Raw genomic sequence first — 26,283 nt, forward strand, 5'->3', positions numbered from 1 at the left:
GCTCAGCTTCTCGGTGCCGGGCCCGGCTGGCCTTGCCAGTACTCGGGGACTTCCTCCGCGAGCCCGCTTCCTGCACGGCTGGCATTTAAACCGGCGCCTGGGGCTGCGGGCTGCGGCTGCGGCTGCTGAGCTGTCCGCGGGCTGGGCCACGCCGCCGCCCCTCCTGAGCCGGCCGGGCGCGCAGGAGCCGAGCCGCAGCATCCGCTCGCCGCACCGGGGCCAGGGCTGGAGAGGTCGGGGGAGAGGAGGGGCAGGTCGGGGACCCGGCATCGCACCCCGGCATCTGGCAGTTTCTTTGCAGGTTTGACTTTAATTTCCGAGATCGCAGCCCTTCTGCCCCGCTCTGATTATTTCTCCTTCCCACCCCGCCTTGGCCGCTGCTGGCAGGGGGCGCTGGGCTGGGCCCCAGGAGCTCGGGCCGGGTGCGTTCCCGCCGCCCCAGGGACCGCCCCCCCTCCCCGCGCCGCGCGCCAGGCCATGGTGCGGCCGAGCCCGGCGCTCGCGTGAGGCGGCGGCGCGGCTCGGAGCTGCGGGCCGGCCCTGCGCGGCCTCTAACCCCCGGGAGCCGAGGGCGCCGGCCGCGGGGCTGCGCGCGGGGGGCGAGGGGCGGCCGCGATGTTCAGCTGGCTGGGTTCCGATGACCGCCGGCGGAAGGACCCCGAGGTCTTCCAGACGGTGAGCGAGGGGCTCAAGAAACTCTACAAGACCAAGCTGCTGCCCCTGGAAGAGCATTACCGCTTCCACGAGTTTCACTCGCCCGCTCTGGAGGATGCCGATTTCGACAACAAGCCCATGGTCCTGCTGGTGGGCCAGTACTCCACTGGGAAGACCACCTTCATCAGGTGAGCCGGCCCCGGGGCCCTGGCAGCCCACCCCGCCGCCCAGCGCCTACGGCCTCCGTTCACTCCTGGGGGCCCCTCCTGCCTGGGGACAAACGGGAAGCCTTCCGTGGAGGGCGCTGAAGACATTCTGCTGTGTGTGTGTCCAAAGCTTACCTCCCCCCTCCCCCTCATTTCACTGCTGGTCCCCCACCCCTTCCTACCTAGTGCCTCGCTGCTGGACTTAGCCCTTGGCTCCAGAGGTCGGTTTGAAGAAGTTCAGGGCCATCCGTATTCTCCCCATTTTGTGGATGATGAAACTGAGGCCCAGGAGGCCCAGTGAGACAACTCCTGGTCACAAGAGCACCTTAGGCTGGTTGGGGGTGCCTCACACCCTCACTTTTTAGGGGCAAGCCCTTCATGGCCAGGACCACCTCCCTTGCCTTCTAAAGGGCTCAGCCACTCACGTGGGGGTTTTGCAGCTGAGGAGGTGGGCTGGGGACTCTGTAGCCCCTGCTGGGGCAGGGTCACTAGTCCTTTTTATCAGTTTCCTTCTCCGAGCAGAGTTCCTACATAGATCTCTTGGAGACTGGACAGAAGCAGTGTCAGAAGCATAATGTTTTTTTCTTTTCCCTTGTTTGATCTTAATGGCTCAGTAATAACATTAACGTCTTTTAGAGGTGCAAGGGACATGGGCGGGTGGGTCTCATCCAGCCCCTTGACTTGGCAGGTGTAGAGGGGTTAAGTGACCGCCCGAAGCCATGTAACTGAGTAGGAGGCCCACCTGGGATGCTGAGATGCATGGGAGGAGATGCTTGGCTAAATGCCCGTGGCGCTGAGAGTGAGTCATCTATTCCCTTGAATTACAGAATCCTAGGGCCAGAGGGAAACTCAAGGAGTCAGCTTGTCCACCCTGCACTCAGAGAGGTCTGTACATTGTCCACCAGAGTGACGACCATCTTTCCTATCTTTCCAGGACAGGCCTCTCTCCAGTCCTCAGTCCACACAACCCCCAAGGCCAGGCGGTTTCCTTTGGCCTCATTTACAGTCATTGCCAAGCTATTGCAGGTGCTTTGTGGCCCTCTGTTGAGTCGGACTCCTGTAGTGTGGCTACGGGGGCAGCGGCCCCCAAAATCAGTGGTGCTCATCTCCTGCAGGAGGTTTCAAAGCAGGGTGCTCTTGTTTCCATTTAGATCAAATCTTGTTTCCATTCCAGTTAGCTGAGCACCTGCAACATGCAAAGCACTGTGCTTTGTTCGGCAAGGAGAGCAGAAAAGTTAACAGTCTGGTTACTAATTTTCTAGATACTAATTTTCTCTGACGCCAAGCTTGTACCCAAGCATTCTGGGAGCAGGGCTTGCACCATGCTAACACGTCATGTCTGAACAGAACACCAGATCGGTGTTGCCTTTGTGGGGTGGACAGCCTTGGGCTCAGCGGCTTTGAGGGGCTGAGTGATTTCTAAAGAAGTTAGGTGCCGGGGGTGGGGGGTGGGAAGCTACTGGCTTTGGATATCTTATGTTGTTAGAATGACAAGGGCTCTTAGCAAAGGATCTGATCCATTGCTTTCTTAACTTTTTAAAAGGTTAATATATCCTTTGAAAATCTGTCGAAAGCTGTGGCCCTATCTTTAGGAAAATGCACATCCATGTACACAAAAATGCACAAATTGACATAGAATCTCAGAGCGAGAACCCCTGATCGAATCCATTTCCCTTGGTTCATGAAGCAGCCTTTGCTGCCAAAGCACTCCCGGAGCTCCCTAGGTTCTGTACCAGGTTTCCTTTGTAATCCCTGTCCTCCAGCTGGCCTGGTTTGTGCCCCACGGGAAGCGCAGGCCATTCACAGATGGCTCGTTGCCCTTGCACCAGCCCTCCCTAGCCCTCTGGACACACCTGGGTTATAACTCCCAGGACATTATGTAGAGCTTCTCCTTCCGGTAGCACCAGATCTTACAACTGTGCCTTAGCTCCCTGGGGGGCCTCGCCTGGGGTGGAAGCTCCTGGAGGCTCCCAGGAAATGTTTACAGAATGGGAGGGAAGGTGGGGAAAGGCGAGTGTCTGCGGGAGGCAGGATCCTGGAGAGGCAGACGTAAGTACCTCTTGCCTGAGACACTCTCCTGGCTTTGCCTGAGTCACGCTGGCTGTTAACTGGGTCGAAGAGAGTGGCAGAGTCGAGCTGCCATAGATTTTTCCTTATTTGAGGGAGACAGGAAGGCTGGGAGAGGCAGATCCCTCGCTTTCTTATCCTCCAAGTACAAGGGTTCTCCCTCCCCACTCATGAAGTAACTGAATTTAGCTCCAGCATCAAAAGCCATCCCCCCCTCGAGGGAGAGTCCAGCAGCAGGGTAGGAGGGGTTGGAGCATGGGGAAGTCCTCCAAAACCAAATTACATATATTCCTCCTTTTCATTAAACCCACTAAACAGCTATTTTTCCTCCCACTGGAAAACGTAGACAAGAATAAATTTGAGGAGGAAGAAAAAAAAAAAATCACCCATAAGCCCACGACTCAGGGGAAACCATTTTAAATATCATGTATATAGATAGATATAGATATTTATATATCTATCTTTCCAGTGTTTTTAGCTATTTTATAACACAATTGAGATCATGCCGTAATGTAATTCTGTGTGCTAATTTATTTCACTTAGAAAAGGAGCATTTTTTCCTGTAACTTTAAAAATCTTGGTAAGCATTATTTTTAAGAGCTGTATGATATTTCGCTGTATGTGTATGCAATTATTCATTAACCAGCCCACTTGTTTTGGATGCTTTAGGTCATCTCTAATTTTTTGCTATTGCAGAATCACTCTGAATACCTCTATGCATGTTTTTCCACACATTGGACTGTTTTCTCAGAGATTCCCAGAAGTGAAATCACTGGGCCAAAGGTTGTACCGTTTCGTTGCGTTTTTAAATTTTTCTGCTTTTTAATTTGGATGTTAAGAATCCTATTTCTGAGTTGCTTTCCAAGAGAGTGAGTTGATGCAACACCCCTTCCCCAGAGCGAAGAAGGCCCCCCCTTGGGGTAGCCCAGAGTGCCCCCCGCCCTCTCCCGCCCCTGCTGCTTGCTTTGAGCACAGTGATTCGCAGCAACTCCTGTCCCTGGACTGAACCTGTGAGGGACGTTTCCCTCGGAAACAAAGACCTGCCTCTTCATTTCCTGGCCCTTGGCCCTTTGCCTCCCGACTGCCCATCCACTTTCAGTTATAGGTACTTGCCACGGCATCTATTTCTCGTCTCAGGAAGAACATGCAGAAAGGGACATTCTTCTAATAACTAATTAATGTGCTCTGATCTCTGCCTGAAATAACTTCCCTGGCCTGAGGCCCGGCAACCCAGAGTAATAAAATAAACAATAAATTGGCCTGCTGGCTGCTGCCTCCACACAGCCTGCCTCTTTGGGGACAGTAGCTCTGTGTCCCTCTGGCCCTGGCAGCCCTCCTCAGCCTCTGCTGTGTGCCCCCCTTCATTCTTCCTCTCCCTGGCCCACAGCCCCCCCCCCCCCCCCCGCTCCCTTGCACCCGTGGCCCCCTGGTCACCAAGGTGCATGGCGGGCGGTCCCAGAGCCTGGGGCTGGCCCAAGCGCTCTGGTGGGCTGGGAGGGAGGCCCGGCCGCGGCAGAGCTCAAGTAGAGGACCAGGGGATGGAGTGTGCGGCCTGAGGCTGCCAGAGCGAAGCTGCCTGGGCCTCTACAGGGAGGTCTGGGCTGGTCGTGAGGACCTGAGGCCCTTCTACAATGGGACTCAGACTCTCAAGTATGAGCACGGGCTGAGGTGGGGGGGCTCCTCAGTGGGCCCTTTGGACCTCCCACACTTCTCAGGGAGCTCTCTGCGTCCTCCCACGAAGGTGACTCAGCATTTGGCTGGGTTACGCCATCTTTCCTCACAACCCCGACGTCTCCACTGCCCAGGCCTCATCCCTGGCTTTACAGCATCTCCACCATGTGAAAGATGATCCTCCAGAAAGCCAAAGGACTAGGGAAAGGGGCCACCGTTCCAGGTCTACCCCCTGACCTCTGCCGGGTCTGTCCTGCCACCCACAGTCCCTGCAACATCTCACTCCCGTCCTCCCACTGTGGTCAGTGGACGCCCTTCTGTCGGGGCTGTGTTCTACTGGTCCCTAAGTGGGGGTGGGTGGGACTCTGCCCACCTCTTACAAGACCTGAGTGTTACTCAAGGGAGCAGACAGCCCTAGGCCAGAGGAATGAGTCCACCTGCCTCAGGTCTGGCTTCAGATCTGCCTTGAACTTCCGGTGTCTGGAGGTCATCAGGAGAAGCATTTACTGGCAGGAGGGGACCTCTGGAGAAAGGCCTCCATCCCATTCCCACTGACAGTGGGGTAAGGCCATGGAAAGAACACAGGCTGGCTTAGCTGAATCCAGGCCCTACCAGTACTGGCCAAGAGACCTCGTCAGGAAGGCCTAACCTGTCCAAACGCCAGCCTCCTCATCTCTGACGTGAGACTAGCAGCAACCACCTTGTAGGGTCTCTCTCCCGATTAGGAAGGGAAAGAACCAATGTAGCACCAATTACATTGCAGACACGGCGCTTGGGGCTTTATCCTTCACTCTCCTCTTTCTAGCTGATTCTCTAAGCAGAGGCTTAGAGGCTGGCCCTCAGGAGGGTGGGGGGAGCTCTTGTCCAGCCCCACCCACAGGTGGGGGAGGGAAAGGGGAGGGAAGTGAGGGAGTGGAGGATCTTGCCTCTACCTCCAAGGGCTGAAGAGGAGTGGGGAAGGGGACTGTGGGCGGTGCTGGGTCGGTCGTGGACTGGGCAGGCGGCCTGTCACAGGGTGGGCACAAGAAAGGGAGGCTAGTGGGCCACGGGGCTCCTCTGTGCTGAGGTCACTTTGTCCCATGGCAGAGCTGATTCAGCCCGCAGCATGGCCATCAAGGGTCTCCCATCTCCTATGTCACTTTGTGATTATGAGGTGCTTTCCTGTGTCCCTAAAACCTCCTGAAACAAGTATTACCCAACAGAGTATTACTGTTTTTGTTTTTAAGATTTTATTTGAGAGAGAGAGAGAGAGAGCACGCATGTGCAGGAGCAGGGGGAGGGGCCGACGGAGACGGTGAAGGAATCTCAAGCAGATTCCCCACTGAGCAGGGAGCTCAACATGGGCTCAATCCCAAGACCCTGAGATCATGACCTGAGCCGAAATCAAGAGTCAGACACTCAACCGACTGAGCCACCCAGATGCCCCAGTATTACTGTTTTGACCCTGTTTCAAAGCTAAGAACCCAAGGCTTGGAGAGACCAAAGATACAGGTATACAACACAAATACCTGTAACACAGAGCAGAAAGTGACCTGTGCATTTAGAGTCTAAAGATACGCAAAGTAAGAGCCACAGCCCGAGGTCTGGCCCAGCTGTTGCAGACATGGATACTTTGGAGGCAGACTGGGTTAAGATTCTTGGCTCCCTGCCTTTACCCTGGATGCTTAGGTCACCAGTAAAGCAGGCCACATGCCTAGATTGCCAGCCAAGCAGGACACACACAAAAAATGAGGGAAATGCTAGAAAATAATTTGCTTTAAAAGATGTGAAGAAAAATTGTCCTCATGGGAAAAATCAGAATTGCGTGGGACTTCCTGGCACCTCTATTACAGTGTAGTATTTATTAATTTTGCATTGGATGGCCAGGGGGCGGCGGGGGAGCTGTACCAAAATCTTTTCCACTCCTAGCCCCTCTGAATATTGTTCTTTGGCCCCAGAGGGGGGCCGCCTCTCTCTCAGTTCGCTCACCTGCAGCACGGAGTAAGGCCGCCATCCCACGGCACTTCCGGGGCTGATGAAGTGACGGCATTTGGGGGAAGGTCCCAGAAGGACACCTGCCACACCACTGGTGCTCGGCCTGCCCGTCCCTCTGTATTCTTGTGTGGCCCCATCTCAGCCACTCCCACCCAGGCTTGAATTACCTTTTCTTTTTTTACACTGCTGTGGGAATGCTTTCGCCTGGAACAGAGGGAATCTGTATCACTGCCCATGGAGAAGCAGCCATGAGATCCCTCAATAGCTTTTTCCTTTCTGGACACAGTGGTGGCTTTGTTAAGGGGGCACTCGGTGCTGCAAGCCCTACCCAAATGTCCCTGAGAATTTACCCAGCCCTGGGTTCTCTGCCCAGCCCGGCTGTGTCCCCGGACCTGCTGGTGGCTTCACTGGATTCTGTGTTTCTCCAGGCCCATGTGTGGTCAGCAAATTGGGGGTCACGTGGGTTTAGCTGAGAGAGCAGGACAGCAGGCCCAGTCGCCAGGCCCTTGCTTGGCCGCCTGAGGCTGTGGCTCTGGAACATCCTGGGAAGTGGACCCTGTTGTGCTGGGAAGCGTCACCCTTTTTTCATCGGCTGGTACACCGCGTCTCTCCTGGGGCTGTAATCTGAGGCGCCCATGTCCGGAAGATACTTCGTCACAGCATTTGGCCCTCTGCAGGCTGGGCATTCCTGTGTGTCTCGAGCCTGTTTCTTTCTACCCGTCTGTGTGTCAGCTGTCCCCGGGGCCTTTGATGACATCCAGCACCCTGCTCCAGGCTCAGACTCACAACCGCCACACGCTCTGCTGGGAGGGCCCTGCTAAGGCTTCTCCCCCAAGCACACGCGGGACAGGTGCCTCCCCTCCCCCCACCACCACAGGCAAGAATGCATGGGGCTTCCCGGGCAGAGCCGTGACTCTCATAAGGCAGCTTCAGGTTCCAAGAAGGGCCTTGGAGAGCCAGTGGGCCTGGACCTGCTCTGGTCACCCATAGCAACCGCTTCTGGGTGCTGCATCCCACTCGTGGAGACTGAGCTGTGAACCCCAGCGGTGGGTGTTTATGGAGATGAATACATTCCTGCGTTTGTGGGCACCGAAGCCTAACTTTCCCCCAAGGCCTGGCCCCTGGCCAGCCTCCTGCCAAACCATACTCCTCCGTGGCCTTCCTGTCCCATTCCTCCTTCTGGTCCCCTGTGGGGCTCAGCCCTTTCCCGTTTCCTGGTCCAGGGACCTAAGGCAGGAAAGGAGACCGTGCATGTAGTGGTTAGAAGCATGAATTCTCAAGTCCGAGTGCTGAGGTTCAAATCCTAGCTCTGCTCTTCACTGACTACATATCCTGGGGCACATTGTTTGCCCTCTGTCTCCTCCTTTTCACAATGACTGGGAATCTCGGTGCCGGTAGTTTAAGTGCCTAAGTTCTGTAGCTGACATGACCCTCGGAACACCCCATGAGGTGGGTTTTCTTATTAGACCCATTTGATGAGAAAAATCATAGTGCTCACATCCGAGATATGAAGATGAAATGAGATAATCCCTGGAAAGTCTAGAACAGCGTCTGGCACATCACAGGTGCTTAATAAATCAGAACTGTAATCTCCCCTGTCATGGAGGAAGGGGGTGAGTTTCCCTTCTGAAGGGCATATCCCTCATGGTTAGAGAAACAGGTCGCTGGCCCCGGGCTGCTGAGATTCCCTGCCTCGCCACTGAAGCCCTGAAGAAGGTGTGTTTGAGAAAGCCAGACGTGCTGTCCAAGTGTGCACCTGTTGTCATTTATTCTCATCACAACCCAAGGGCCAGCTCTCAAAATGGTCCTCTGATGGGAGAAGATCCTGCCCTCACACCTGGATTCTTGGGCCGTCCTGGAGGAAGATGAGGGGCTTCCCAGGGCAACTGAAAACCCTCCAGTGCGGCCAGGGGTGACCTCCTGGGTACTGGCTGTTTAACTTGGAGACAGCCACATAACGCTACTAAGCCTCAGTTCCCTCAGTACCTGCCTGTAGGGCCGATGTGAAACCCGAAGAAGATAATGTTCTCCTAGTGACCAGTGTGATGTCTGGCAGGTGGAAATGCTACTGAATGTCAGTGGTTGTATCAGTGAAATGGGAAGGTTGGTCTAGAGCAGGCTGTCAACCCGGGCTGCACCTTAGAATCAACAAGGGAGTTCCTAGAAAGGACCAGTGGCCAGGCCTCCCCCCTCTCCCCCCAGCCAGCAGAGCAGGACCTTGGGGGTGGGGCCTGGGCACCATTAGCTGGAGCTGGATGGTAGCTCGAATGTACCACCAGGGCTGAGGACCACTGGTCCAGGAGGCTTCCACCTTCCTTCTCTTCATTCTTGGGCTCACCATGTTTGCTCTTGACTTCTAAAAGGGGCTGTGGAGAGGAGCAGGGGCCTTGGGCTCTCCCTTCCCAGACCTGGAGAAGAGCAGAAAGAGACACCTGCCACCTCCAGCCACAGCCTAGTCCTGACACTAGAGGGCGAGACCAACAGTCTTAGATGGGATGGAGACCGACTTTTCACAGTGGGCCCTTCACACTGTATGATGTGGGAGGTGTTTTTATATTTTATATTAAATGACTGACTAACCAGATAAAGAAATACAGACCTATGGAAAGCCATCAGAGTCTATGGATGGTCTCATTCTGACCTTGACTTTGTGCAGGTACTTGAGCAAGGGACCTTCGTTGTAAAGTCCACTGTACTCTGCAGGATTCAGTCTCAACCCGTGCTTATTGCTGAATCCAAATCCTGCTTCTCCCTGCCCCGCCCCAATTACTGATTTCGGGGAGGGAAAAAGATAAAAACCAAGAAGCACAGATTAGATATTTTAAATTCAGCTAATATCCCACTTCCTCCACAGAGGTCTTTGGATTCCCCATCCGTGGAAATCTGTCCCTGCCATGAAATGTCATTGCTGTTCACCTGCCCTCTGCCGTGACTCGCATCACCACCTGCCCGTGGCAGAGGTGCGGCTTTGCTCTGCGAACGGAACCCCTGCCTGATGGCTGTGTCCCTTCCGCCAGGTACCTCCTGGAACAGGACTTCCCCGGCATGAGGATTGGGCCCGAGCCGACCACTGACTCCTTCATCGCTGTGATGCACGGACAGGTGGAGGGGATCATCCCTGGGAACGCGCTGGTGGTGGATCCTAAGAAGCCTTTCAGGAAGCTGAACGCCTTCGGCAACGCCTTCTTGAACAGGTGCGTGCTCTGAAAACACTCATCCTAAGCGTTCTCTCCTCTTCTTCTTGCAGTTTGAGAAGGAAGGGACGGCGTCTTGGGATCCTCAGTGCCTTCTCCATAACCACTGTCTCTTGATTGTCCCTTTCTTGCTGGGAGTGTAACTGAGTCAGTCACCACTGATTAGGGATGTAGGAATCTGGGCTAATTCCTCCTGATCGTGGAGCTGGGAAGGATACACCAGTTAAATCACATCCCCCTAATCTGCACCTCCCTCCAATAAAAGCAGAGAGGGCTGTACCGTGTCGGTCCCAGCTCTCTTCTATCCAGTTGACCGTTGAACAACACGGGTGTGAACTGCGTGGGTCCATTTACATGCGAATTTTCCACTGTGCGGTGTAGGTTGGGGGGATGGACGCTCCTCACCCCTTATTGTTCGGGGGTCAGCTGGACTACAGAGGGGATTTGCATCCAACTGGAAAGAGGTAGAGGAAGGTTCCTCTCTGCTCCTGGACATTGTCTTTACTGGATGGAAGGAACCTGGGGCTGAAGGCGGGAGCGCTGAGTGTGAGTATTGCCTCTCCTACTACACTCACCGTGTGACTTGGACAGGTCACCTCTCCTCCCCTGGGACAAGTGTAAGCCTGCAGACACCAGGGTCGTTGGGTCCGTTTGAGGAATGAAAGCTGTAGGGGGTGCGTGGCAAGCTGACCCTGGCTTCCCGTCATTATTCTGCTTCACCAGGACGCATGCTGACCCCGATCACCTGGTGCTACAAATGCGCACCACAAGCTTGCGTGCGCATCGCACCTGAACAGTGTGACCTACTGCCTCTAATAGGAGGTATGTAGAGTGAAAGCAAGGGCGATGGGCTCTGCCTCAGACGGTCCTGGGTCAAAGTCCTACCAAAGAGCACCATGCATCTTAGATTATCTAATGTCTCTGTGCCTCACTTCTCCCATCTGTGAAATAGCGTAAGAGAAATATCCTTCTCCAAGGCAAGAGGACTGATGAAGCCTCTGTGGAAAAGTTGGCATTGGACGTGGGTGTTCAATGATGAGTGAAATGATGCTGAAAGGGTGGGGGAAAAGGACATTTTATGTAGAGAAAAGTGGGGGGAAAAACCCAACAAGCAGAGAGGAAGGAAAGAATACGGCTCGCTGCAGGAGCCCTGGGACCGGAAGACAGGGCGCTGTGAGGCTTGAGCTTGTCTCCAGAGGCCCAGGAGCTGAGCAGACCCTACCAGCTCTTCCCCGTTCTCACGTCCCTTCACAGCCAAGTTTCCACACTTCACCTCCTCACTTCTCCCTGTTTCCCCATCACAGCACCCGTGGGAAGGTCACCCTGACCTCTCAGTGATCAGGGGCTGTGGACACTTCCCTCCCTTTCCTTACCCCGCCTCTCTTGGCTATCAGTCCCTCTCGACCCCTGTTCCCTCTCAGCTCCCTGGCCCTCCTCCTGCCTCCCTGGCCAGGCCCTCTCCAGTCTGCTCTGTCCCCTTTCTCTCTGGCTCCCGTGCCCTGGTGTCCCCCTCAGTGGGGCCCACCCTCAGCCCCCTGCCCCTGTTACTCCAGGAGCTCAGCCTGGGGGAAGCCTCAGCCACAGCCCCCGCCCCAGACACCAGCCCCGTGCACCTGACCACCTGGTCACCAAGTGTCTGAAACCCAGGTCACGCCAGCTTCAGCAAAATGAGGAATTTTTCGTAGACTACTTGAATGGGCCATAGAGCCTAAGGACCAGAATGAGGCTGGGCCTTGGGAATAATGGAAGCCATGGGCCTCAATAGGACAGGGGCTTTGTCATGGACTTTCCCACCCCATGACCTAGTCCAGCGCCGGGCATGGGGCAAGCCCTCCACACATACTTGATGAACCGAACCGGGCTTGCTGACAACCATCCTATCTGACTGAGTCACTCTTTTGCTTAAAATGTTCCTCAGCATAAATGGGTTTCTGTTGCCCTCAGTATAAAATCCGAATCTCTCAAGGCCCTCGTGAGGAGGCTGGAGGGGCCTCCGCCACCCTACCCAGCCCCACCCTGGCCACTCCAGCCTCCTCTGCGCAGCCTCCCCTGCTGCCCTCTTCCTTGCATCTCTGGCCTGCTCCCCTCCCCTGCATCTCTGCTGCCACCTCACTGGGCAGCGGGGCCCAGTGTACCGCAGAGAATAAGACACCTTATGAGTTTCCACCAAAACTGGCATCTAAGAGAGAAGGCTTGAAGTAAGAAGGACCTAAGTTAGGTTTACCAATTTGTATTTTGAGACTTCAGGATGCAATCCTAGAAATATTTCCTTTAACAAGGCTTGACCGCTATCTTGATAGCAGGGCATCTGGAAGCCCAAATAAATATTCCTAGGTGGCACAAGCCATTCATGAAGGCCAGCTCCCGTGCCTCCTCTAGGAAGCCATGCCTGGAAGCCATCTCTCCACCTTGGATTTCCCGAGCCCTTCCCCTGACCTCCCTCAGAGCACTGGCCCCATTTCACCCCATACTGTGGTTGCCCGGGCCACACCTCCTCTCCCCACGAGGCTGTGCTCCTTGGGGGTGGAGATTGAGGTTTGGACATGTTAGGGTCCCTGACAGCAGGGGTTCACAAGTGGAGGACTGCAGCTGTCTCAGGATCACCCAGGGAGCTTCCTCAAAATACAGCTCCTGGGCCTAGTGCTGGGGCTGAGTCTGGCCCGGAGCCTGGGAGTCTGCATGAGAAGGCAGCTAGGCTTCTGCACCTCCGCCCCAGGGCTGGGACTTGCGAGGGTGCGTGAGAGCCAACGAGAGGACAGCGCATCCTTGCTGTCGCCCCATGCAGGTTCGTGTGTGCCCAGCTGCCCAATCCCGTGCTGGAGAGCATCAGCGTCATCGACACTCCGGGCATCCTCTCTGGGGAGAAGCAGAGGATCAGCCGAGGTAAGCGAGGCACCGGCTAGGATTGGCTCTGGCCCTGTGCTATGTTCTTTCTGGTATGTTCCCTTGCTTCCAGCCTATGAGATAGACCCCCAGTCCTTGCTGTACCTTGATGAGCTGGCACTGCTTCATGTGCTATGTGGAACGATCCTAGGCAGGGGGCAGAGGACAGTTCGGGCCTCGCTTAGGAGACAGCTGGCCTCAGTCTTCTCATCTGTAAAAGGAGACATCAACATCTGGCTTACTTCATTGGGTTTATTCATTCTGCAAGAGGCACGACTGTGGGCCAGACCCTGGTTTGCTTCTGAAGTTCCCATAGTCCCCGGCCTGGGAAGCTTGCCGTCTGCAGGGAGGGCGAATGCCTGCAGAGAGCTTTAGCCCGGGAACGTGAGGATGGGAGCACGCTCTGGGGCGGGAGAGTAGGGAGCTGGGTATGTAACAGCACTTTGAAAACTGTTCACCCCGGACAGATATGGGGCGACTGCTCACCGGGAGGTCACTGGGCACGGCAGCGAGGAGACAGAACACGGGTGCCAGACGGCCAGCAGCTAAGCCTGCCTCTGCCACATCCTAGCTGAGCGAGCTCGGGCAGGGTTCTTTACTTCAGTGATGCACCCGTAAAATAGGGGGAATTGATTCTATCTACCTTCTAGGGTTGTTTGAGGATTAAATACAGGTACACAGCAAGCTCTGCCGGGCACATAGCGAGTGCTCAGGAAACCTGAGTAAACAGATCATCATCACTGGTCTTTTCTAGCTCTAGAATGCTCAATGATGCTGTCCAAAACTCACGTCGGCTCCTGGCCGCCCACCCCAGCCTCTCCTGCCACACCTGCCGTGTGCCCTGGGTAGCCCCCTGCCCTTTCTGTGTCTCTGGCAAGCAAAGCAGGGAAGCCGCTCCCGCCCCAGTCCTGGAGCTAGGAGCTGGGCTGGAGCCAAGTCTGCACGCAGAAGGCAGCCTCCGGGAACAAAGGGTTTGGGACTGGCAGGCTTCTCTGGGCAGTGGCCTTAGGTGACTGTCTACTGCCCTCCCGCATGGGCCTTGGCCCGCTGCGCTCTGCAGCCAGCCCAGATCTGTCCTGCGGCATGTCTGGGCCAGCGTGATGGGGCCCGGAAGCCCCCTCCTCCAAGGGCATGACCCTCATGGGCCGGCACCTGCTGAGTCCCAGGCTCCTGGGCCCCAGGGAGGAAAGCCCACTGCCTCGCGGGCGACAGGCCAGTGCCCCCATGGCTGTGCCAAGGAGGCCCATGTGCCTCCTTGTGTACCGAGCTCGGCCCTGTGGGGGCCACCATGGCCGTGTAAGTGGGCGCAGCCAGGCCTGGCAGCGGGTAGATGGGGAAGACAGCGGGAGAGGCCCTCAGGTCCGCAGCCCGCTCCAGGGCCTGAGGACCCTGGTCTGTCCTGCAACAAAGACAGAGCCGGTGCCTCAGGACCTCATTCAGCAGCAGGAGGGACGAGGGCCAGGCCGAGGCCCCAGTAGGAAAGCCCTGCCTCCCCCGCCCCCCATTTCACTGAGGAGGTGACCCCTGGGACAAGGGGGGGAACGAAGGCAGCCAGGCAGGAGGGGCCCGTGTTACCACACCGTGTAATCAGCAGATATCGATGGAGGGAGTCTGGGGAGCCTGGGCTCGGGCTCCCTACCTCTGGGCTGTCTGGCAGTGCAGGGGCTGAGGAGGAGCTTGTCTGGAGACCTATAACCCACGGCCCTGGGAAGAGAGGCTCGCCTGCCCTCTCCTCCGGGCCTTCGTGAGCCCCGCGGTGCTCGGTCCGAGCCCTGTGGAGAGGAGGCTTGGGCGGCTCTCTGTCTGGCTTCTGTTTCCCTAAACACTCCCTCCCTCCTTACCAGCCCCTCCCCACCGCCACCCCAGTTTCATCGGGGGTCCCCCTGAGTTTAGGCCTAAAGGAGCTTCACTGTTTCACACTGGCGGCCTGGGTCTCCTCAAAGAAGGCTCAGGAGAGCCACAGCTTCTCAGTCTGAACCGCCTGGGGGTCAGGAGGGAGCCGGGGGGGGCGGGGGTCACATCATGCAAGGCCATGCAGCCTGACAAGTGGGTCCAGAGAGGACTCTGGCCTCTAGGGTGTTTTAGAACTAGGATGGGTCCTAACAGGTCACATTTTCTCCCTGAGCCTGTGTTCCCTTGTGTGACAAGGGTTAATGATACCCATCACATGACCTCGTGAGGTTTACAGATGGTAATGAAAACACAGACATCAGCTCTGGGCCTGGATCACAGTGAGCTCCCTTCTTTCCCCATTATCTGCCAGCTAGGGCTCCCTGTTAAACACTGCCGGGGTGATCTGTGTGAATGGCCTCCCTTGCGGTTGTACAGTGCACGGCCTGTGCAGCTGTATGTGGCAGCCCTGCTTCCAGGGACATCTGCCCTCCTCAGCTCCTGTCCCATTCCATTCTTTTCCTGTTCTTGTATGTTCTCTCCTGCTTTCATCTTTGGACCTCGGGGGCTGCCCTTGGCAAAGTTGGTTGCTTGGTTTTCTTGCCTGTCCTTCCTACCCCTTCCTACCCCACACTGACCTCTAGAAGTGATGGCCCCATGAATGGTTACATAAGCCAGTTTGTTCTCTGCCTTCCTGAGTTCATACTATAAATGCAGCTGCTGACAAAAGCCGCCTGTGATGAAAACCAGAGCGGGGAGCTGGGCACTGGCACTGTATTGCCAGCCTGGGGCAGTGCTGCCCTCCGCACCCCAAGGAGCCTAGGGATGGGAGGGCATCGGACACCCTCAGATATCAGGAAAGTTTCCAGTGTGCAGAGCCTCTCCCATCCTTGCTCACAATCAGCCATAGGACCTAGTAGTTCCAGTTTCTGCCTACACACATGTATACCTTCTCATCTACACACACCCACACCCCCTCCGACCCCACCACACACACACAAGCGAGTGCACGGAAGCAAACGCTCTCCGTATGGCTTCTTGCCTGGGGCCCTCCAAGCTCTGGATTTGGCTGCACCACAGATACGGTGCTTCTTCCCCTCCCCAGCCAGCTCAGGACAGGACAGGGCCCCGTGGGGAGTCCGGCAGACTGGGCACTGCACAAGATCACCAGGCAGAGAGGCGCGTAGAGCCTGAAATCCAGCCCATGCTCCATCCCCTGAGCTTCGCACCAGGTACAGTGCTGCGTCACCAGCAAAAAGGGGCCACATTATCAAATCTGCACAGAGCTGTTTCTGGCCTGGTGGGCCCAGGGTGCCACATGCTGGAAAGTGAGCTGTTCCCGAGGGCTCCCCAGGCCTCAGGCTTCATGGGAAGGAGCCCTCCAGCCCTGGGCTAGAGCTGGAAAAAGTGTGGTCCTTTCTCAGGGTGTGGCCTCTCTGCCCAGGCCTGGGGGGAGGGGGGGTTAGGGGGAGAGAGGAAGCAGGGGACATCCGGGAACCTGAGTCCAGGAGGTCCCAGGCCAGCACATGTCTCTGGATAAAGATGCACTGGGACGGGCAGCAGAGGGGCAGGGAGCCAGTTCCTGGAAGTGACAGGATGTGCCCAGCCCCGGGCTCATTACTGGGAAGAAGCAAGGATGCAGCCGAAGTGGGAGGGCTCCGGAAGCCTGAGTGTCCTCACACTTGGGAACCACATTTCCTGGCTCCTTCTCAGCTGGAAATCCCCGCAGGCCCCACCTAGAAAAGCCACCCCTCGGGCGTGGAGCTCACATCCCTCCAAGGGGACCCCTTCCTGTACAGGTGAGCTCAGCGGGGCCACAGCAGGTAAAACCCACGCCCAGGCCATAAAGCTGGAATGGGAACTCAGGTCTCCTGATTCCCAGTGTAGCGGCTTTTGAGCATATTATCATCTCCTGCCCAGGAAGAGCGCAGGGAGTGGAAAGGGGGCAGACTCTCATCTGCAGTTCCCCTGGGGGAACCTCGGAGGGTCTGCATTGGTCCTTACAGCCTCATGTCCCTGGCCCGTCCCTGGACTCTGACCGGAGCGGGGCCCGCACTTAGGGACGTCTGGGCCCCAGAGTTACACTGCCCACATGTGGCTGTGTGGGGGCCATCACGCGGGGCCAAGCAGCCGAGTCCTGACACCCGTCACAAGGGCTCACCGGCAGCCTCGTGGTCCTCGGAGGCCTGTGCGGCGTCTGCCTGGCCGCTTTCAAGGTTACCTCTAGGAGGCACACAGTGTGACATCTGTTCCTCCCTGTCATCTGAATCCTTCCCACATTTTGAAAATTGAAGCACTCTTATTTCTCTTTTGCTAAGATGTCTTTAAATCTCAAAAGAGATCTTTGGGGATGAGATGGGACCTTTCATGCGCTCAGTCCTCTGAGCTCCAGCCTCACACGTGACTCTGCCTAAGAAGGGAGTGTGGACAGGAGGCAAGGGCCTGGGTTCCAGTCCCGCCCGTGTGAGCTTGGCCAGCCCCGAAGCTCTCTGTCCCCTCCCTGCCCTGTAAGATGTGTGTGCCCCGTGTACCTCCTGGCAGGTGGACACTTAGGAGGTTCAAATGGATGGTGTGGCAGAACATACAAAGAAATATGCTGTCAGCTCTCTTGTATTTCACTGCAGACTGCAGGAAGCCCGTGGGTGATTGAAGAGTTGCCTTGCTTACTGTGCTTGTCTCATTGATTTCCTCCTGCCTGGCATTACTTAGAAATGCTTTCTTTCCCGTCCTCTGGACCCTGGGGGTTAGTGGGGAGAGCCTCAGATCCCGCAGTCTGCCTGGTCTCTGGGCCTGATGCCTGCAGATCAGATCTCTGGGCGCCAGCAGACTGGCTACCCATCAGCCCAGGGATTCCGGGACGGCCAGCTTTGCCGCTCATTCTCTTAGGGCTTGAGTCTCCCTCCAGCTACGAGTTCATATGTCGTGGGCCCTTGCGCTGCTGCAGGTGCTCAGGAGCTCCTGCTGGGGGGTCTCAGAGCCATTCCGGAGACCATGTCAGGGAAGGGGGCCTGTCACCCTGGAAGTTAGGGCAGAGCCTCCGGACTGATCCAAGCCCTCCCTCTACTCTTAGATCCTATTGCCATGGGCTCTACCACTGACCCCTTGTTGGTCAGGTGTTATTCTCCCCATTTTACAGCTGAGAAAACCAAGGTTCAGATTTGCTAAGGCCACACAAAGAGTAAATGAGAGACCTAGTCCCATGCCCTTTTCCAGCCCGTGCCTTTCAGATGCTCCCATTCCTGGTTGTGCATAAGCCCAGTCCCGAGACAGTGACCTGTCCTGGAGGCTGCTAGGTTCTGAACAGCTGGGCGCAGGAAGCTGAGCTCCACAGGAAGGCCACGCCCGCACTGCTCGATCCTCAGGGTCCTCACAGCCAAACCTGGGGAGAAGGCGCCTGGCGCTGCTAACTTCGTGATTGGATAGCACCTGTCAGAGCACGCAGAATTCACAAAAGCGGGAAGGTGAATGGGAGGCCTCTGGGCTTATAAAATCCCCGAAAATCTTCCCAGAATTGTCCGCCTGTCCTCAGTCCCCAGAGCAGACTTCACACAGGCACCCCAAGGTGAAGACAGAGCCCCACCCCGAGCCTTCTTTCTCCCTGTCCTGCAATGGCTTCCTTGTGTGTCCCCAACTTCCATCCTGCTGTGCTTTCTGCCCTCCACGTCTAGTCTTAGAAGCAGGGAGAAGAGAAGCTCAGAGATCTTCCAGTCCAGCCCCCCTGCTTTGACAGGCAAAGAGACCAAGGACCAGAGACAGAAGGCTATTTGCCCAAGAACACACAGCTAGTTAACGGCTGACCAGAAACCCAAAGTGGGCTTCCCAGGCCAGTGCTCCTCAGGTGACCACTTCAGAGCACATCCTGAGTACACCGAGGGGCACCTCCCCCAGGCAAGGGGATAGGAAAGGGCAGGGGGCGGTGCTGCTTTTGCCCCTCCCACCCCGAATTGCCCCCACTCCCCCTCAAGCCTTGGCAGCTGAGCCCCTTCTTGCATGGCTGGTGCCATCAAGGAGTGGAGAGAGTTGGGGTTGGGGGGAGCCTCTTTTCTCCACAGCTTCTCTGGTCTCTTTGCTTTCCTGAGCCCGTGGAGGGGTGGTAAGAGGGCCTGACTCAGGATGGGGGGGACATGAGCTCTGATCCTGGCTCTGCCCCCTCCCGCCACACGGCCATGTGCACTCTCTGAGCCTCCCCTTCCTTGTTGGTAAAGTGCCAGGCTCCGGCCGCCCAGCCGGTAGGATGGGCTGCTCTGGGCTGCTTACAGGGGCAGCAGCATGCTCTCAGGGCCGCCCTGCCGGCGGCCTGCACACCACAGCCACAGTCCTGTCACGCCAGACTGGGGAATGAGCCCTGCTGCCCTCCCCAGCTACCAAGGAGGGCAGGCCTGCTGGGTCTGGGCTCCAGAGCAGCGAAGCTGTGGCCTGCTTCCCAGGGTGGGGCTTGGGGCAAGGGGATCGGGTTGTCCTGCGTCTCTGAGCCCTCTGGCCCCACTCCTGCCCACAGCTCTGAGGGACTGCCTTTGGGAGGTGAGAGCAGCCCTCCACCTGGCTGGGCTGAAGGGAAGAGTAAAATAGCCAGGCCTGGGAGGGAGGGGCAGAGGGGAGCAGGGAAGGGGGTGCAGGCAGCAGGCTCACCTGAAGCAGGAAGGCACAGGCCTCCTGGACTCTGTGGGAGAAGCTAGCTGGGCCTGGGCCGAGGGGAGGGCAGGGCAGGGCAGGGAGGCAGGGAGGTGGCCAGGTGCAAGACAGCTGCCCTCCGGCCTGCAGGGAGCCCAGGGCCCAGGTGGCCCCGTCCAGTCCTGGCCCCTGCCCCTCAGTGGCTATTTGACTGTCACCTCATCTCTGAAGCTGTTTCCTCCTCCGGAAAGTGGGAGTGGGACTCCTCACCCTGCCTATCTCACAGGGGGCTGTGGGGGTGAACGTCTTGCCAGCCGGAGCAAGCACTGAACTCAGGATTGGAGAGCTGGGTACCGTGCTCCAGCGGCTGCCTCCTATAAGCAGGGTGGTCTTGGCTGAGTCACGGTGCCACAGTCTCTCGGTGGCACTGACCCAGCCCCTACCTCGTTGCTGGGCACAGCCTGGCCCTGAAGCACTTTCCTGAGCCCCGTCCCTGAATGGTGAGGGCCCCTCCGCCTGAAGAAGAAGACTGCATGGGAACAATGATGTTAACAGCAACTACGTGCTGGGCTCCGAGTGTATCTGGTCCTTAGAATTCCATGAATTAGGCGCTATTAGTGTGCCCGTCTATAGGTGAGGGAACACTGGCTCAGAGACACTGAGTAACATGTTCAAGGTCAAATAGCAAGCATGTGGAGGCGTGGGGACTGGAACCCAGCTCTGACTCCCAAGACTGTGTTCTGTGCACGGCGCCTGGCTGCCTCTGCCTGAACCCCTCCCTGTGCCCCGAGCCCCCCTCCTCCTGACTGTCCCTCTGCCACAGGGTACGACTTCGCGGCTGTCCTGGAGTGGTTCGCCGAGCGGGTGGACCGCATCATCCTGCTCTTTGACGCCCACAAGCTGGACATCTCTGACGAGTTCTCCGAGGTCATCAAGGCCCTCAAGAACCACGAGGACAAGATGCGGGTGGTGCTGAACAAGGCGGACCAGATCGAGACTCAGCAGCTGATGCGGGTGTATGGCGCCCTCATGTGGTCCCTGGGCAAGATTGTGAACACCCCGGAGGTGATCCGGGTCTACATCGGCTCCTTCTGGTCCCACCCCCTTCTCATCCCCGACAACCGGAAGCTCTTCGAGGCCGAGGAGCAGGACCTGTTCAGAGATATTCAGAGTCTGCCCCGAAATGCTGCCCTGCGCAAGCTCAACGACCTCATCAAGAGAGCCAGGCTGGCCAAGGTGAGGCTGTCCCCCCAGGAGATGTGCAGGTTGGGGGTGGGAGGGTCAGCTGCGAGAGTGGGGGGCCGCCACCCGCAACCCTGAGCCATCGCCTGCCCGCCTGACAACGTCCTCGAGCCCTTGCTTCGTGGGCACGAGCTGTGCCCACTCGGGCAGCTGGGGGCAGGATAGCCTGGTGGTTATGGTCACAGGCCCTGGTGTCAGGTGGCCAGGTTGGAGCCCTCCTCCACCGTTCTCGAACTGTGGATCCCGGCCCTGGGAGGTCTCCCTGTGCCTGTCTCCATGGCTCTACAATGAAAGGGTGGGAGGACAGAGTAAAATAAGGAAAGGAGCAGCCTCCATCACAGTGCATGGCATCCTCAGAGTGCTCTGGAAATGTTAGCTGTCGTCGTCATCTTCCTCCTCACCAACCCCATCAGCAGTATTACCATCCCTAGTCCTGCCTTTTACCTTAACCTCCCCGTAATCTCACTCTTCCCTTGTGATCTAGGAAAACAGCTCCCCGCTGGAAGCGACAAGCGAGGGCGAGGGGGTGAAATAGGAATGACTGCAGAAGTAACAGCAGGAGGGATTCGTGGGAAGAGATGGGTGAGAGCCACACCCTGGAGGGAAGGAATGGATCTGAAGTTTTCTCTCTGCCCCTATGTGTCAGGTTCACGCGTACATCATCAGCTCCCTGAAGAAGGAGATGCCATCGGTGTTCGGAAAAGAGAATAAGAAGAAGGAGCTGGTGAACAACCTGGCTGAGATTTATGGCCGCATCGAGCGGGAGCACCAGATCTCCCCTGGGGACTTTCCCAACCTGAAGAGGATGCAGGTAACTGGGGCTCTGGGGCTCCAGGGCAAGGGACAATGTCATGCGAGCTGGCCGAGCGGCCTGACAATGGAGAAGGCCAGTCTTGGCTGCCCCAGATAGAAGCTGACCCAGAATTCGAAGGCAAGGAGATGGCCCCAGGTCTGCCCTCCCTGCTGGACGGCCAGTATCCCAGCAGGTGTCATATCTGGGCCCGGGGAGAACACAAAGCCCCAGTGCTCCCAGTGAGACAGGGGCATCCATGATGTTTGGGGCCTGATACCTCCAGTGTAGGACCTCTCCCCCATCATGGCCACCACAGGCTTGGAGTCCCCAGGAGACCCTGTGAAATGGGAGGGTCTCCAGACCCTCAAGTGCTTACGTCTACTCCTGAGCTCCCACTTGGGAGCAATCTGGGACACAAGCCACAGAGAAGCAGAAGTTTGCACAGGAGCTTGTCATCTTAGGGGTACACCACGGGCCTCTGTCTTGGGCCAGGGGCCGTAACGCCTGGTTTCTCATGTTATTCCCCAAAGCAGTCCTCTGAGGGAGACCTTTTCATCCTCCTTTTACAGATGAGCAAACTGAGGTTTACAAAGGTAATTAACCTTTGTAATTAATTGCTGGCAGTTTTCTGAGAGTGGTGTTCACACAGGCTGCTAGTAGAAGAGCCTCCCGGCTGTCCCCACAGTCCAAGCAGAAAACCACCACACCATACTAACTGGATCCTCTCTGAACCTCTGTCTCTTCTTCTGTAGTCTGAGGCTCCAGAAGCACCCAGTTTTATAGATGTTATGAGCATCCATGCGATAATGTTTGCAAGGTGCTTAGCACAGAGCCTGGCATGGACTATGCTCTTAAAATGCAGCGTCCAGTTAGGTAAGACGTCACCCTGGGGGAAGCTGACTGATGAACACCAGGGACCTACCTATGTGCACAATCTTTGCAACATCTCACGGTTCTATAATTATTTGAAAAGAAAAAGTTTCTAAGAAGTAGGGAATTTTTTAAGAATAGCAACAGATGTAGTAGTAATATTGTTTGTGCTCCTGCTGCTGATTTTGATCTTGGGCTTGGGAACTTGTTTCTCAGTGTAAGACTGGGGGTTCAGAACGTCAGTGTACTTGCAAATAGCCATTTTTAGTTTCCTATGTGCTAAAAGAAAGAAAACAAATAGACGTTCAAAGTACACATTTGTCCATGTATCCATTGATTCCCGTAACCACTTACCAGGAGCCAGTTACTGATTTCAGAATCACTTGAACATAATTCAGGTTTGCCCCTCAGCTGTGGTTTACAGTATTTCCCACTTTTAGCCTCTCTTTCTGTTAAGAGTGTCATGATCTGCAAGCCAGCATTTGAGAAGATAACATTTGAAAGGGCCCATCCAGGGCGCCTGGGTGGCTCAGATGGTTAAGCGTCTGCCTTCGGCTCAGGTCATGATCCCAGGGTCCTGGGATCGAGTCCCGCATCAGGCTCCCTGCTAGGCGGGGAGTCTGCTTCTCCCTCTGCCTCTGTCTCTCTCTCTCTCTCTCTGACTCTCATGAATAAATAAATAAAAACATTAAAAAAAAACAAAAATAATAAAAGTAAAAAAAAAAAAAGAAAGGGCCCATCCGACCCCATTTCTAATGTGAGGAATCCTTTCGCATCATAAATGATTTCACCTTCTCATCTGTTTGCCAGTCCCACGTTAGGATCTGTTGTTAGGGACGCTGAACCAGTCACGTAAATGGCCATCCTGGCGGGGCATGTGTGGGGTGATGGGGTTACTCACCGCGCCCCCTGGAAGACATTAGGATGCCTGTTTGGGAGCCCACCAAACACACCTAGCTGTGGACGGGCTGGGACCTTGGGAGGTTATGCCCGGAGGGCAGGAGGAAGGGCTTTTCTGCTCCTGCCCTGCACACCCCCACCCTCCAGCCCCCACTCCCCTCCCAGGATCGGCCCTGCCTTGGAAGGGAGGTGAGAAATGCAGAAGCTAACACTCGCTCTTGAAATTCAGCTGTGGGTGTTTTCTGAATTTTTCTGCAGTGAACTCGATGTGCTTGTCCCTGAGGCTTCTGCTGTACCCAGGAACCACCCCGGATAAAGCAGAGAGACGCACAAGCCCTGGTCTCAGAGAACAAAGCATTCAGGAACCACCCTTCAGTAGCCAAAACTAGCTAAAGAGACATTTCATTGTTTTCTAGAACATTAAAGGGAATCCAGATAAATGGAGCAAACCAGTATTTGTTCAATTTCCTTTTCTTCCCCAGCCCCTGCACCTGTTCTCTCCTGCAAAATTCCACCCAGAGCCAGTGTGCCTTTTTTTCTCCTCCTCTCTCACATCTTCCAGTATTTCATTATTTTGTGATCGGCTTTTTAGCCTCTAGAGCTGAGAACATTCCAGCATTCGCAGAAGGCAGCATCCCCAGCAAGGGGAAAGCTCTCCTTCCCTGGTCTCCTACCCCCACTTTCTTTTCTCTCCCTCTCCCCAGGACCAGCTACAGGCCCAGGACTTTAGCAAATTCCAGCCCCTGAAAAGCAAGCTGCTGGAGGTGGTGGATGACATGCTGGCCCACGACATCGCCCAGCTCATGGTGCTGGTGCGGCAGGAGGAGACGCAGCGGCCCGTCCAGATGGTGAAGGGCGGAGCGTTCGAGGGCACCCTGCACGGCCCCTTTGGGCACGGCTACGGGGAGGGTGCCGGGGAGGGCATTGATGACGCCGAGTGGGTGGTGGCCAGGGACAAGCCCATGTACGACGAGATCTTCTACACCCTGTCGCCAGTGGACGGCAAGATCACAGGTGCCAATGCCAAGAAGGAGCTGGTGCGTTCCAAGCTGCCCAACAGCGTGCTGGGCAAGATCTGGAAGCTGGCTGACATTGACAAGGACGGCATGCTGGATGACGAGGAGTTCGCACTGGCCAACCACCTCATCAAGGTCAAGCTGGAGGGGCACGAGCTGCCCAATGAGCTGCCCGCCCACCTGCTGCCCCCATCGAAGAGGAAAGTGGCTGAGTGATGGACGGAGGAGGTTCAGGGCAGGCAGGGGTTCGAGGAGATGGGAGAGGAGGAGACGCACATACATACACACACACATACACACACACATACACACTCGCACACGCAGATCTTGAGAACTGCACTGCAGCTGAGAGGCGCAGGGTCCCCCAGGCTTCCAGTCTGGTCTTTGGACACATCACCAAGTTCTCGGCATTGGTAGAAGCAGAGGAGCGCTCCCAGGGCCCCAGGTTCAAGCCCAGATCTCCATGCTTCTTTCCTTCCCATCTCCCACCACCCGGAAACCTGCCTTCTCCCATAGAGGCAGTTCGCTCGCCCATGGGTGGCCCACCCGCCTCCACATTCCTAGGCTCAGAGCAGAGGGAAAAGGCTTCTCGCTTAATCGGCACTGCATTGTTTTCAGTGCTGTCTCCCTCTCTTTGGCTTCCCCATGGGAAGCAGTGCTCCAGGGCTGAGAGATGCGAGGGAAGGGGCTGCTGCAGGGGGCAGGGGTGGTGGGCTGTAGAAGGAAGCATCCTTGGCCGGGTCCCGGACTTGAAGAGGCATGGCCCTGAGCTCTGTGCTTCCCCAGGCTCAGACTCCATCTGCCAGCGCAGACCAGTCCTTGAACCCTACCCCTACTTCATGTCAAAGAATCCCAGACCCTGAGAGAAAAGAGAACAAATTAGCAGGGAAGAAGGCAAAGAAATTGCCCCAAATCCTCAACTCAAAGCCAGTCCAAGTGGCTTTGTTCCACAGATTTTGTGAGGTTCATGTTTTTCTCACCCAGCCCTGATGCTCAGACCCTTCTGCCATTGATCCAGCCCCTCCCATGTGCCGGGAGCTGTGGGGGGCGCTTCACATACATTATCCCATTTGGCCCTCACCACCCCCTAGGAGGTAAGCCTCAGTCCCGCCCACTTTGCAGATAAGGAGCTTGAGACTCAGAGGAGTTGAGGTGACCTTCCCAAAGTCACAGAGGTCACATGCAGTAGACAGAGGATTCAGAGCCAGAGCCTCAGACCCTTCCTTCTGCTGTGGCCACGCGTGCACGATCCCAGCATTGCTAGCCGCCGCCGCACCACGGGGAACAAGCCGAGCATGCGGGGCACACCTCAGCCTCCCAGGGCAGGCTGCTGAGGGAGGAGGGCCAGCCGGCACTTGGTGCACCATCAGTCTGGCCATCTGTCCCATCACAGAAGCAAACCATGCCATCTGGCTACGCAGCCCACGTTCCTAAAATCACAGAAGTCCGACAGCGCCACCGGGAGAGCGGGCTGGCCTGCCGGAGGCTCTTGGCGCCTGAATCATCCCAGCTCAAACGCAGCCACCGGCTCTCATCGCGTGGGACCTCGTGCCAGTTCTCGGAAGGCTAGCGTGAGGGGTCTGAGGTCTGGTCCCTGGCAGGAGCCCCGGCGACTCGGCAGCGTCCTTGGCATACCCCAGCCATTCTCGGTGCCCTACGCCCTCCTTCATGGTCTCTCCCTTGGCTTGCTTTGTGGCCACTGAACCAATCACTTTGTATGCTGTACTCCTACTGTGATGGAAAATAGAAACAAGTATAACTTATTTTATATCTATGTTCATGAAGACTATATAGAGAATATTCTATGTATCTATGATGTGCTTACTACTGCAGTGCATTTGTCATTAGGATTCATGTTAATACAGCACATTTATCCTTTGGTACCTGCTTGGCCACAGAGCATCATTCTGAAGGAGGCTGAGGGGGGCCGAGGGAAGGAGGCTGGGTTCTTACTTGGGGCTCTGGGTGACATCTTTGGAGGGTCGGGCTGCCTACAACCAGCGTCCATACACAGCATCCCATTGGCCTGACGCCTCCAGGCCAAGGAGCTCTCCAGGCTGACCTCATGGAACCACCACTTCCTACCACTCTGGAGTGGAGAGGATCCCCAAACCTCTGGGCTTGCTTCTGCACCCACAGGGTTCTCTTTCTCATGAAAGGAAGGGGCAAGGGAAGACCAAGGCAAAAAGGTCTCACGTCCCCTAAGCTGAGTGCTAAGTCCAGCAGAGGGACCGTTTCTCAGCTCTATGCCATTCTTTGAGATGAAGGAGACAGCAGAGGGGTGAAGTTGCTGTCTTTTTAGTGTGGAAGAA

At 56.3% G+C, this 26,283-nt stretch overlaps 1 protein-coding gene across 1 annotated transcript; it reads left to right on the top strand.

Moving 5' to 3' along the window:
- Positions 1 to 534: 534 nt before the first annotated feature.
- EHD3 (EH domain containing 3) lies at positions 535 to 25,854 on the top strand. The gene is made up of 6 exons (XM_032391570.1): positions 535 to 842; positions 9,590 to 9,766; positions 12,552 to 12,649; positions 19,974 to 20,386; positions 21,039 to 21,203; positions 23,660 to 25,854. Exons 1-6 carry the CDS (start codon positions 616 to 618, stop codon positions 24,185 to 24,187), a joined length of 1,608 nt encoding a protein of 535 aa, XP_032247461.1. The 5' UTR covers positions 535 to 615; the 3' UTR covers positions 24,188 to 25,854.
- Positions 25,855 to 26,283: the final 429 nt, after the last annotated feature.

Source organism: Phoca vitulina, unplaced genomic scaffold (assembly GCF_004348235.1).
Source record: "Phoca vitulina isolate PV1807 unplaced genomic scaffold, GSC_HSeal_1.0 scaffold63, whole genome shotgun sequence".
NCBI lineage: Eukaryota > Metazoa > Chordata > Mammalia > Carnivora > Phocidae > Phoca > Phoca vitulina.

Coding starts and splice junctions, on each gene's coding strand:
- EHD3 (XM_032391570.1), top strand. CDS start 616: ATGTTCAGCTGGCTGGGTTCCGATGACCGCCGGCGGAAGGACCCCGAG. Junction 20,387..21,038: donor AGAGAGCCAGGCTGGCCAAG/GTGAGGCTGTCC, acceptor CCTATGTGTCAG/GTTCACGCGTACATCATCAG. Junction 21,204..23,659: donor CCAACCTGAAGAGGATGCAG/GTAACTGGGGCT, acceptor CCCTCTCCCCAG/GACCAGCTACAGGCCCAGGA.